This window comes from Apis laboriosa, unplaced genomic scaffold (assembly GCF_014066325.1).
Source record: "Apis laboriosa isolate Shangri-la unplaced genomic scaffold, ASM1406632v1 scaffold1_cov151, whole genome shotgun sequence".
Classification (NCBI taxonomy): domain Eukaryota; kingdom Metazoa; phylum Arthropoda; class Insecta; order Hymenoptera; family Apidae; genus Apis; species Apis laboriosa.
In genome coordinates, this window is record NW_025222279.1 from 3,010,812 (window position 1) to 3,024,507 (window position 13,696).

Sequence of the window (13,696 nt, forward strand, 5' to 3'; positions counted from 1 at the left end):
TTTTTTTTTTTTTTTTCTTTCTTTTTCTTCAACATCTCGTTCGTCGCGTCGATGGTGCACTGTATTGGTGGAATCCCAGCGTAGAAATTTTACGACGTTGATCCATTCGATGTCGAATTGAGGAGGGGAATAAAGGATACCAGGGAATCTTTCCTCTTTTGGATCTTCTTCTTGGATCAGTGGCGTACTATTGAAGCAATGATATGGAATTTTATAAAACGTCGATTGTAACGAATGGGAAATAGAGGATAGGGTGAATCCCTATTTTCTCCTTTCGATCTTGTTTATTGGTATAGATTATTGGAATAGAAAGCCAGTGCAGAAATTTTGTTATGTCGAATGGAGAATAGGGTATCACGAATCCTTTCTTCTTTCTTCTTCTTTTTCGTATCAATGATGCATCATTGGTGAACTATTTCTCTGGATAATAATTGGAAAGTGGAGAACAGAGGGAATCGTGAATTCTTTTTCCCTTTGGATTTCGTTTATCAATGCTATTCATAGAAAGTGAAAAATTTTTATATCGAATAGAGAATTGGATACCATCGATTTTTCTTTTCATCGTATCAGTGATGCGTCATTGATGAACTATTTCCAATAAGGGAATTTCACGTGGATAATAATTGGAAAGGAAGAATAGGGTATGGCGAATTCCTTTCTCCTTTGGATTTATCAATACTATTGATGGAAAGGCAATTAAAAAATTTTACGTCATTCGATGGTGAATAGAGAACAGGACACCATGAGTTTTTCTTCTTTTCGATCTCGTTTTTCACGTCAATGTTCGGCTAACTATTTCCAATAAGGGAATTTCACAAGGGATAATAATTGGAAAGTAGAAAATAGAATATCGCGAATCTCTTTTTCCTTTGAATCTCGTTTATCAGTGGAGCGCTAGAGAGCCGGTGAAAAAATTTTACGACGTCATTCAATGTCGAATAGAGAAATAGAGATATCACGAATCTTTCTTCTTTTGGATCTTGTTTTCATATTGGTGGTGCACCATTGGGAATTGTATAACGTGGATAAAGTCGATTGTTCGCTAAAGAATGAAGAATAAAGAATAGGGTATCGTGTATCCTTTTCTCTCCTTATATTTTATCGATGGTGGCCCGAGTAAACTTCCAAGAAATTTTACGCCATACGTTTGATATCGAATTAAGAACGAGATTGCTACGAATCTTTTCTCTTTTTTTTTTTTTTTTTTTTTTCTTTCTTTATCGATGATATTTCCATCGAAATGAAACTTGAAGAAGAAGAAATTTTACGCGGATAACGGATGGTGATTAATAATCGATCATTCGATGAACGAGTCTACTCACGAGTCTCTTTCCTCCTCGACCCTATTTATTATTATGATCGTGAATAGGAAAGACGATATAGATCCAAGTGATATAAGATTCGAACGGATGGATCCGAATATTACTTGGAAACGAGTTCTGTATATATATACAGGCTCTTTTGTCGAAGTTGGACTCTCTCTGAACTTTCTTCGCGAGGGATTGAAGACGGTTGGCCTGTGATCGATGACGAAGCTTGATTAGCTGCCGCGGAAATTGAGGGAGTTTTCATTGAAACGCCGTTTTTAGGGCGTGGTTGTACCGGATGGATCTTTATCCATGGATTTTTAATTAGTCGTAGGGGATGAAATTGTCTCGCCTTCTATCACGGACAATACATCGTTATCACTTTTATCTTACAAATTATTATTCATTATTAATCCCACCAATTATAGAATTTTATACTTTTTACTTACGAAATGGAATTGTCAAACAGTTATTACTTTCATCTTACAAATTGTCATTCATTATTACGATATTAATTCCAGATATCAAAAACACCAATTATATTAATATTTTACCTATAAAAGCAAAATTGAAACCCACCAAATTTCTTCTTCAACGATACCTAGCAAAAATTTGAAAGAGACGCAGAGATGGATCGCACAAACCATTCGTCGCGATTTATCCAGGAAAATTCGAGCGTCACGATTCCACGATATCATCTCCTCGCGCGGGAAACAGTGTCTCGGGAGGACACGACGTTCGACGCACAACAAAGCTATTTTGTGCCACTCGCTCTGCGAATAGTACGATTGGCTCAGCTCCAGATCCAGTATTTTTCGCTTTAACCAATTTCGCTTGTCGAGAGGCTTGTTAAGGCTGGGGAAAATTCGCGGGGGGAACGCGACGCGAAAATGTGCAGCAACGTGGCTCGCAGGAAATCGCCGCGATGAGTCAAACGCGGCTGCTAATATTGTGGTTGGCCGCGTACGAATCAAGGGGGGAAAAAAATAGCAAACTTTCGACTCGGGTTACCGCATTGCGCTGGACGCTGAATCTGTGCGCGTATTCGAGTGTATTTTTCCCTCGATTTCTTCGTTTCTTGCAAACCAAGAAAGGCCGATGACGCGTTTGATCGTTGCTTCGATGATTATTGCGTTGTCCAATTGTTTATTTATTTTTTTTTAGTTTTTTTTTTCAAAAGATTCCATTATCTCTCTTGTCAATTTGTAATACAAATTATCCAATCCATTTATCTCATCCTCGTGTCACTCGAGTCATCGGATTCATATTCAAATAGTAAATAAAATTAGCATACTTTTAATTGTATATTTTTAATGTTACATAATCCGTATTTGGAAAACTTTGTTTGTAATTTTGTTTTGTTATATTCATTTTCATTTTAAGTGTTTATTAATTTTTTTTTCTATATTTTATTTCAAGTTATACGTTTTATTTTTCTATATATTTTTATGTTATATACATTTTTGACGAAATAATAAATCATAAGAAAGCAATTTTCGTTTTCTAAAAATTAAATCTCCGTGTAAGATGAAAATCGGGAAAAAATAAGTTCGATCCTGTCTTTCGAACCACTGTGCGTCGATCGTATTAGCTTATTATCGTCGTCGGGATTGAAATTCAATTTTATATACAGTGTGTTTAGAAAGTTTCATTTTTATCCCGTTATAAATATAAGCGTACATGTGCCACTTTTTCGTTCGCTTCGAGTTTCATTTCGTAATGGGCGGTGACATTTTATTATTATTACGTTATTATCCTTCGTCGTAATGTTTGAAATTGCTAATTACCTCTTACGAATTCTTGCTTATAAATTCATTTGACCGTGGCGATTAAGCTACGCCATTTCCTTAAAAAAAATTGGCGTTTCCTTCTTCTTCTCTCCGTTTCCCTAAAGCTAAAAACTGACGTTTCGACGATATATATATATATATAGAAATTCAGAAAGTTAGTTATTCGTGTCAGTCAGACAGTTGTATATCACGATGCGACAGTCATTTTCAAATATAATTTCAACAGATTGCACAGATCACGATCTAAAATATGTGCACGTATTCCTGTACACAAGTGGATTTGTGGATTTGGATCCTCGCAGCTGTTCGCAATATTAAAAACGTAGTAGTACCAAAATTAACTTAAACTGCAAAAAAAAAAAGAAAAAAATTATTAACCTCTGTAAAATCGTAGAATAAAACTCGAGAGTGCAAGTCTCTCGACAGTTGTTGCGGTATCGATATTTCCGAAAAAAATATCCTCGAGAATATTTCTTCTTCTTCTTCTTCTTCTTTTTCTTCTTTGAAACTTTTGAGCCCTCTAACGAAACGAAAGGACGGGGAAAGAGGTATGCGAGCACTGCTTTTGTTCTAACTAATGCCGCGCGCGGTGTCTAATAATGTAGCAAGGTCGTTCTTTCCGATGTACCGTGAATGCCCCTCTCGTTACGACACGCGTACGTACGTACGCCCCGTTCCTCGAGTTTCGAGAGACGACGGCCTAAGACGCGTCCTCGTGACAACAGACGACAGATAAATCAAAGAGGCGCGTGTTCCGCCAGCCCCCCCTCGACTCAGCTGGCACGCGTTATCTTTTATTACGAGTGGAAATTGGAAAATTTTCTGGGAATCACGCGAAAAGCGAGCATATATTTTTTTTTTTTGGATATTTTCGATNTATTTTTTTTTTTTTTTTTTTTTGATATTTTCGATTGGTTGGTTTCGTGCTCACATTGTTTCTTTTCCACGAATATTATTTATTCGAATTCGAAAACAGGTAAATTTTTAGCGGAAAAGTTGAAAAAAGTTTGAATTGTCGAAGATCGATTTATCGTGTCACGAATATTATTGTAATTTCGTGTGGCTCGATTGAGAAAAATTGGGAAACGACGAGAATGCATCGCGATGAATCTCTCGACAACGATTCAGGGAAGTGATGACAAACCGATTTGGCGGTTCCATTCAACCGAAGCGGCTAACTTTTATTGCATTACTGTTTGTTTAACTCAACGGTTAACACGCTCGAAAATATCGACATCTAGAAAGCGCAATTTCGCGTCCAACATCACGATTAAACGATATAATAGCGAGCGATATTATATCTGGCGGCCGGACAAATTTCAAAAACCGCGCGATTAGCATAACAATGGTCCAGAAATATCCATAATTGTTACTAAAACATTCGATTCGATCTCTTGGCGAAACTTTCTTTTTTCTTCTACGATCGATCGATCGACCGATTTCCATTCGACACATCGAAAAATCGAACTACGGATATTCAGCGTGATCATCGTTGCGTTTTACGGAATAATATCCACGGGATTAATTTATCGCTTTGATCCAAGGTAAGCGCGAAAATACAAAGCGTCGAAAATAATTTATCGACGATCGGTCAAAAAGCGGTTGGGAAAAACGGCGCGGGGTCACCAGATGTCATATCGCGATATTTTCTCGCGTTTTATCAATTTCCATCGAGCGATTCGTTATCTAATCTGTTTTTTCCCCCGTTTTCCTTTGAAATCCCTGGTTTCACGTCAGGATGAAAAGATCGGCTTGGATCCCTTGGATCCATCGTTATCCATCGTTTCGTCGATCAAACCGGAATTCGTTTCGTCCACGCGATATTTATGGGCGGCTGTCCATTAACTTTGACGAATTAACTTTCTCGGCCTTCGAATATTTATCGAACGCATTTAACCATGGGACGTGGAGGCGTGCATCATACCCGGAATATTAAAATAAATCGGCCGGAAATGAGTCAACGATATTACGCTGGCGTAATATGATGTAACGGGAGCCGAAAAGTGTTATTGTTTTTTTTTTTTCGAAATCAATCTTCGTTTCTCTTCCTCCTCGTTCGTGAATCGAAGTCTCTGCGCTTTTTTTTCGAGGATTGAAATTTCTTGTTTCGCGTGAAATTTTGCGTTTTATTATTTTCTCCGATACTTTGACGCGTTGGTTAGATCTCTTATTTTTTTGAACGTTCGAGATTGGCCAAAAGGCGAGACGAATAAAGTGAAAGCTGCGTTACCTTGCGCGGTTTTGTCGTGATCGGTCGCTGCCTCGAATCGCGCCTCGTTCCCCGATCTGAAAAGAAAGACGTCGTTAGATCGATTGGATTAGCCTTTGGTGAGAAAATGATATTTAAGAAGAATTTATCGAGAAGATTTTACGAGATTGCAAGATTTTACAACTTGAAAATTTTTGATGAAAATTGAAATTCGTAAATATATTTGATCGATAAGGAGGAAATATTTAGATATTGCTACGTTTCTCTCGAAAGGATCAGGACGGAAATTTTTCTATAAAGAAAAAAGTGTAGTTCGAACAAATAACGATATTACGATATTCGAGGATATGGATTAGAATCGATCAGACGAAGCGATTCGATCTAATATCGCCGATACTTTCACTAAATGGATTGACAAGTGAGAACGGCGATCGTAGAAGCGCGAAATCGATTCGACACGGTTGTAGGTGTTTCGCATCGAGGAAATCGAGAATCGATGGATCGGCAAAATACTAATTAGCGTACTCTCTCGCGTAAAACGACAATGGGTCTTCTTTTCTTTTTTTATTTTTTTTTTTACTGCTTCACTTTCACGACTCGAGCCGTAGACGAGCCTGTGGACAATCGGCGAATGGAATTCGTCCTAAGTATCTATTTAGAAAGTAGAAACTGGATTAAGTTGGCAAAGAAACGTCTCAGACGTAATTCCAAGCTTGAATATCTAATCTTATTTTTTATTCAACTTTCAACAACGTTTAATTAAATTAATTATGCGTGGAAAGGAAAATTTATTTCGTCGATCGTTGATCAACGAATATAAAAATATTATCAAAATAAACGGACGTTAAAGATTCATCCATCGTTGTTTATTGTCTCGTCGTAATTAACCGAAGAAAAATTAACGGAAGTGTAACAATGTTGACCGTGAACCGGACTCGAGTGCTACGTTATTAACGAAGTTCGCGGGTCAAAGTTCGAACGACTGTGCGTGAGTTCCGCGTATGTCGGTCACGAATGTTTACATCACGTCGTGGAACGATCTACCGCGATGTAAAAAGGTCGGTTTTCCGTTAATCATCTCGTGTATTTTCCCCGTCACTTTCACGATCTATATATACGACCTACATATTATCAAAATACTTCGAAAGCCATTTATCGATCGATACATCCCTTATTATTATTATTCCAAATTTCGATAATTTTCGTAAAAAAAAAAAAAAAAAAATTCAAAACTCAAAACACTGCTAACATCCACTCAGATAATTGGCAAAGGGGGTTCCATAAACCACGAACGAGCGATTAAAAAACCAACTATCCGAGCTACTTTAAAGAAAGAAAGAAAGAGGAAAAAAAGAAGCTCGCTTTCGAACGAGGTCCTCGTTTGATTTACTAGCTCGCTCCTATCCAACAAATTAAAAAAAACCTGGTCCCCTCCCCAGTCGTAAAAACCAACCTCTAAACCCCAAGACTCCATTACCTCTTCCTCGAATGCAATCCATTTGCCCGCGGGGCGATCCATTAAATCGTTTGAAAAATACACGTGGACGCCTCCTCCACGACCCGGCTGCAATACCACCGTGCTGGATATTCACTTGTCAATTATCATTACTATTATTATTGATGCAATTCACTCGAATCAACCGGTTTCAAGCCGATTCGAGTTCCAGTTTCGATTACGACCCGCTGCGAGTGTGAGTCAACCAGGCGACCCGGTTCAATTTTTAAGCCTGTTGGACGAAGGAAGGAAGGAAGGAAGGAAGGAAGGAAGGAAGGAAGGAAGGAAGGGATAGAGGGGTGGGTGGCGCGAAAAAGAAAAAAAGAAAAAAGGTTCGAGTGCAATTCGGCGCGTGCATCGACGTCGGCTGCGATCGCGCGCGACCGAGCATCAGAAATAGCAGGCGCGGTAATAAAAGTTTCTCGGAAGACGTGCGAACTCGTTCGCTGTCACCAATTATGGAGTGTTGTATCGCGCGCCGAAATATTGCGAGTAATCGGGGGAGGGGGAGGAGAGGGGATCGTGTTACACGCGGAATCGGCGTGTAACAGAGGGGATCCTCTTTCTGGAGGATTCCTGTTGAGTTGGGATTAAGGGTATCGGTTTGTACTTGATTGGAACCGGTTTGAGAAAAAAGGAAATTACTTTGGGAGGAGGAGGGGGATGGTAATTGGATCCGTTGCGCCGATGAAGAGAAATTCTATCGAAATGGCGTCGATTTCGAGCTTTCGGTTGTATCGTAAATTGCGATTGGAATTGATTTCGATCCTTGGGTTTGGTTTTTTATCTTCCTACATTGGGAGGGGATAGACAGTCGAAGAAAATTTGGGCAGAGATCTTTTATTTTCGGGGATACGTAAAGTGTTCGATAGTTTGGAAGTTATTATTGCATTTGAATTTTTCTTTGGAATATTTTTGAATTGAGGGGGAATTGAAATTTTTGGAAACACGCGCGAGAAGATCGTTGAAATGATTTTTGTAACGAGATGTGGGGAGGAAAAAGTTGACTGTTGCAAAAAAGGTTGATCCGAAACGTAAAGAAGTTTAAAGAATTTTCTGAAGAGGGAAATCTCGCAAAGTTGAGGGCACGGGAGCGGGAATGGAAAGTTGTATTCGGCGCAAAGTTGCTTCAAAGAGAAGAAAAACACGAATGAATCGCTTTCAAGAAAGGAGAAATTTTTTGCCGCCGATTCAAGCCAAAGAGAAACTCGTTGAATAAACGCAAGAATATTTAAATTTTACGAAACTTCCTTGAAACGAACACAAATATCTCGAAATCTGAAATTTTTCAAAAAACCCTCAAAAACGCATTAATCCATTTCTAGCCCTTTCCACTAGTCTCTCGTCCTGCCCCCTCTGTCGAAACAACAAAGAGTTTACGAATTTTACGTTTAATAAATACACGCTTGTACGTATCGGGAATCTCATTTTCCGCAACACCATGGGAGGCATTGAAACGAAGCGTTTATTAAACGTTGGTCGCCACGCAATTTCGAATCCCGCGCGCTTTATTGGAAAATCGCTGCTAGGTCTTCGAGATGATCAAAATCGTAAAACCGCGTTTACATTCTCCCTTCCAATTCCGAATCAAATCGAGCCAAATTTATCTTCGAAATCTTGCGCAAATTAAAATTCAATTCAATTCGGAACGCAATAGTGACGACGATTCCGAAGAATTTAAGATGAACTTAGTCGTCAAAGTTGTAAACGCGGCTTTACGGATGTTCGTTGAAGTTTATTATCGGGGGAAAAAGACTTTAAGATCGAGTTCGAGGCTCGTGGTTGGGAAACGAAAAGTCGTCTAGCGTGAACGCTTTACATAATGAATGCTCGTAACTGGTCGACGAAATCATTCGACGCACGATGATGCTCTAGAAGCCGGAATTTGAATACGAAAAGACGGGGAAAGTCGGCGCTCGCGGCACGATGACGCCAACCGTTCACCATTGTTTCCATTGTCACTGTGACTCGACACAATCGTAGTTGGACGACAACGAAACGATCGAACAATGGACTCCAAGTTGGACGTTCAATCGTCACTTCCCGATCAAGAGAAAATTTCACCGCCAAGTGTACGCGCAAAGGGGAAAATATCGATCGAAATAACGAAGAAAGAAACCGTGGCTTCGCATCATCGAACCCGCTCCATCGATCCCTCGTTTCGCAATTGAAGCTGCGGCGTCGATGAATCCATCATTTCTACGATTTCACTTCGAGCCTTTGATATGCTAATCCTCTTTGGGTCGAAAGTCACTTTCTGCTCTTTTGTCGGCCGTGGAAGTTTTTATCTGCTCCGAACTCTTATTTTCGAATCCTAGCATAGATATTTTCGTTTCGATAAAGATATTTCTCCTTTTTCCCCTTGCAAGAAATTCTATTTCTATTCACGGATATCTCTCTCTCTCTCTCTCTCTCTCTCTCCTTTTCACTTTTTAATCCTATCTACGCGTCAGCCGTTTGTATTTTAACTCGATTTAAATATATAAATCCGATTCTTAATTTATAAAGCCATTCAAATAAGACGTAGCGAATCTTCCTCTTTCGCATCACGTGTAAAAAAGAATATTTATAGAACGGTGACAAAAATACGGGTCACGAAGCGAGCGTTTCCCAGAAGAATTACATATACCCATCTCGTGCGTCACTCTTCCAGAATAAAATTGTTTACTCGAAATTGACCGAAATCACACTTTTTTCATCCTCTCTCTTCCAACCCCGTTCCTTCTCCTCCATCGAATACCACCCCTTCGAAAGGGAAGGGAAAGTCCTCGGAAAGGGAAAATCCTCGGCCGAAAAAGGAAAAAGATCGGCGTAATTTTCGTGGCGAAACGAAATGAGTCCTCGAGAAGAAACTCCTCCAAGAACGATCGCCTGATTTATTTCGAATATACAGCGCGAGAGAAGGATTCGCGCAAAGTTTGAAGAATCCGAGTTCGAGGAGATTTCCTCGAAATGATTCCTTCGAAAAGGGGTGCGAAACGAGGAGGGAGATTGTGGTATTGATCCGCTCGCCGAAAACATTCCCTCTCGACGACCGACTTTTTTCCACGAGACGCGGCGCGGGGGAGACTCGGCTCGATTTTTGCATCCGTGACGATCGTGGAGAATCGAGGGTGGAAAAAGAGGGCACTCGGGGTTGTCAGCCCGTCGAGGGATGCTGTGAGAGGTACTGGTAACGAGTTAACGGGTTGTATACACACGGTGTTTTTTCGGGATATCGTTTCGTTTTTATCGCCAGGATTTTGTTTTTTCGGCTTCTGTTCGTGGAACGGAATGACAGTTTCTTCGGAGCGATCTGTTTGAAACGGAGGATGCGATGTCTACGAGAGATGTCTCGAGAGAGAGAGAGAGAGAGAGACGATTCGATTCACGGGCGGGGATTTTTTCGTCGTGAGGATAAAATCGTTCTTCCTCCTGTTTCGATAAATTTTAATACCCACTCTCGATCTAGAAATTTTCATCACGGTGATGTATAATTGAATTTTACGTAGGAATGCGCGCAGGAAACTCGTAGACGTGTAACGAAGGGACGGTGCACGCGCCCTTGACTCGATTAAATGGCCCCTAACTCCGTTGGAATCCGTTTAAAAGCTCGGGGTTACCGTGGATTTACGATACGTCAATCTCTATTAAAAGGCGTGCGCAAACAGGGAAGAGTTTCCCTTTCCATGAATAATTGTATCAAGCTGCCAGGGTATGAAACTCTTTAATCCCGACAATGGGAGCGAAACCGTGTTTGTGTATCGCGCCAGATCAATTTGCGTCGCAAACAAACAAAATCTAGGAAACAAGATATCGAGGATTTACAGGAAAGAACATAGGAAATCGAACATTCCATTTGATTTTTTTAACCTCTGTTCTGTTTTATCAAATTTGATATTTTCAATTTTGAAGACTATCGTTGCATTTTTATATTCCTCAAAAAATTCCACCAAGCTATTCCGCTCAAACGCCGAAAAAATTCTCGACAATACGTTCTCCACATCCTAAATTCCAAATCCAAGCGGAATCTTCACTTCCCTGAAAACACTCCTCCATCCTCGATCAACCCTCGCATATCACGAACCCTCTCTCCTCCGCTTCAACTCCGTTCTTCTCTCTTTTTTTTTTCTTTTTTTTTTTTTTTTTCATGCGAGCTAATACAAAGGACGGTCGTGTTTAGCCTCAGCCCTCCACGGATGGCGAGGGGTGGGGGTTTGAATTCTCTCAAGGACACGGCGGCGGTGACGTCGAAAAGTACGACGAGGGCGGAGGGGTGGCGCGCTATTTTAACCGGCGACCCTGGACGATCGATCGGCCACGAATTAAACGGCGTTGACGTGGCGGAGAAGTATTTCGTGCCGCTCCGCATCCGCACGATTTCGAATCGCTCGGCCACGCGAGGTCGTCGAACCCTGGGCGTGACTGACTCGCTGCAAACCTCGGGGTAACTTCGCCGTGGCGGACCTCCACTTCGCGCGCCACGATTGATCGACCGTTTCCTATGGGGTTGGTGGGCCTCCTATCTCGCGGATTTATCTACCACGGGCCTTTGTTCCACCTCTCCAAGCTTCGCGTTTGAAATTCGTGGCGGACCGCGAGCGATAAACCCGCGTTTCGTTTCTTGGAATCGTGCTTGAAAACGAGTTTTTTTTTTTTTTGGAGAGAGAGAGGGAAAGAGAGAGAGAGAGAGAAACGTTTGAGTACGATTAATTAGAGAAATTAGATCTTAATAGACTTAGTGGAACAGGAATTCGAATTAGGCGAAGAGAAAAAGAATTTGTTTTGGGGAAGAGGAAGGATTGGTTGATAAAGTAGGTGTGTTGACGCGTTAATTATTGTTTCGGAGGATTGGAATTTTTTGGGATTGTAACGAGGAAAGGGGGTGGATTTTATTTTGCGAATCGTTATTTTTGTTTTTAATTAATTTGAAAGCAAGCGAAATGTTTTTTTAATTCGATTAATTTCTCTTTTTCGTTTCCCTAGAGGATTTTTGCGTAATACCTTGATATTATTCGTAATATCGTGGAAAGAAATATTACAGTTGTATCATGCAATAATCGAGCGATTCCTCCATCCTAGGCTTTTCATCCTCGTCATTGTTTCGTTAATGTTAATATTTGGATTAAATCCTTTTCCATCTCGTTCTTCAACATTTCTATGAATTTCAGACGAGGATTAAATTTCTTTCTTTTTTCGAATTATAAATCAAAAATTCTTACTTATTCACTAAGTGTAAAAACTAGATGCAACGAGCAAAGTAAAAAAAAAATTATATCGGGAGGAAAGGAAAAATTGAAATTCCCTGATTCCGCGCAAATATAACACGTCCATGCAAACGCACGAATAAAAGCAAGCAAATCTTCTGAAAGGGTAAGGTTACGAGTGTTTTAAAAATAGGACTGCACGTTCGAAGTCCTTTTCCTGAAACCAGTGTCACTGGGGAACGATTTCATGACTTTGTAATTCCACGCAAAAGTGTTACACCAGTTCCATTTCCATATCAAATTTCACTCTTCGAAGAAAAAATATATTATTATTAACTTGACAATAAATTATAAATTGAAACAACGTCACACATTTCTTTTCTCGATATAATTAAAAATATATAATAAAATAAAAAGCAGAAGAAGAAGAAAAAGAAGAAAAATCATATGAATTATCACATAATTAAAAATACTTTCAAATTATTTTATCCATCCTTGACCAATCTAAAAAATCCAAAAAAAGATCTTTCTTTTATTACTTTCTTCAATATTTTCCCTCAATGATTGAAAAAAAAAAAAAAGAAAACAGAAAAAAATAATATTAAAAAAAAGATGAAAAAGATACTAACGATTTTTCTATTCCATGCAAAAGTGTTACATCAGTTCCATTTTTATATCGAATTTCACCCTTCGAAGAAAAAATATATTATTAATAACTTAACAATAAATTATTACAATAAATTGAAACACCAACGTCACACATTTCTTTTCTCGATATAATTAAAAATATATAATAAAATAAGAAGCAGAAGAAGAAGAAGAAGAAAAATCATATGGATTATCACGTAATTAATATAAAAAAATAATATAAATACTTTCAAATTATTTTATCCATCCTTGATTTGATCTAAAAAATCCAAATTTTATAAAAAGATCTTTTTTCTTTTATTACTTCTTCAACGTTTTCTCTCAATGATTGAAAAAAAAAAGAAAATAGAAAAAAATAATTAAAAATTAAATAATTAAAGAAAAGATGAAGAAAATACTAACGATTTCACGATTTTATTTTATTCCACGCAAAAGTGTTGCACCAGTTCCATTTCTATATCAAATTTCACTTTTTGAAGAAAAAATATATCATTAGTAACTTAACAATAAATTATAAATTGAAACACCAACGTCACACATTTCTTTTCTCGATATAATTAAAAATACATACTAAAATAAGATGCAGAAGAAGAAGAAAAAGAATCATATGAATTATCATATTACTCCATAAAAAGATCCTCTTTCTTTTATTACTTTCTTCAATGTTTTCCCTCGACGATTGAACAAAAAAAAAAAAGAAAAAAGAAAAAAGAAAAAAGAGAGAACAGAAAAATAATAATATTAAGAAAAACTGAAGAAGATATTCCGGAATCTGTCTCGCATCCCGGGATCCGGCCCATTACACGCGGCTAAGAATGCATCAAAGCGGGCCGCGCCGCCCCTAAAAGGCTGCGGATCCTGATTTCTGACCGCCCTCGAATTCCCCGCAAGGCTTTGGGGACGGCGAGAACGCTTTCAACCCTCTCGCGCGGCCACGCGGAGCCACGCCAGCCCCGGAAGGCGGTTTGTAACGTGGGCGGAAAAGCTGAGATCAATATCAAGCGCGAATTGGAACGTTACGTGGTGAAAATCGACCCGTGACCTAGTGTGGACCCGCCCGT

The 13,696-nt window shown here is 39.1% G+C and overlaps 1 protein-coding gene across 2 annotated transcripts in view; it reads right to left on the reverse strand.

Annotated features, from left to right (window-relative positions):
* Nucleotides 1-13,696, reverse strand: part of LOC122712420 (protein Tob1-like) — a 106,354-nt gene that overhangs the window by 77,089 nt on the left and 15,569 nt on the right. For both annotated transcript variants that reach the window (XM_043932096.1, XM_043932098.1), the window contains one exon: nt 5,328-5,383. In XM_043932096.1, the coding sequence (XP_043788031.1) occupies nt 5,328-5,383 (56 nt within the window). The remainder of the gene's footprint in view (nt 1-5,327; nt 5,384-13,696) is intronic.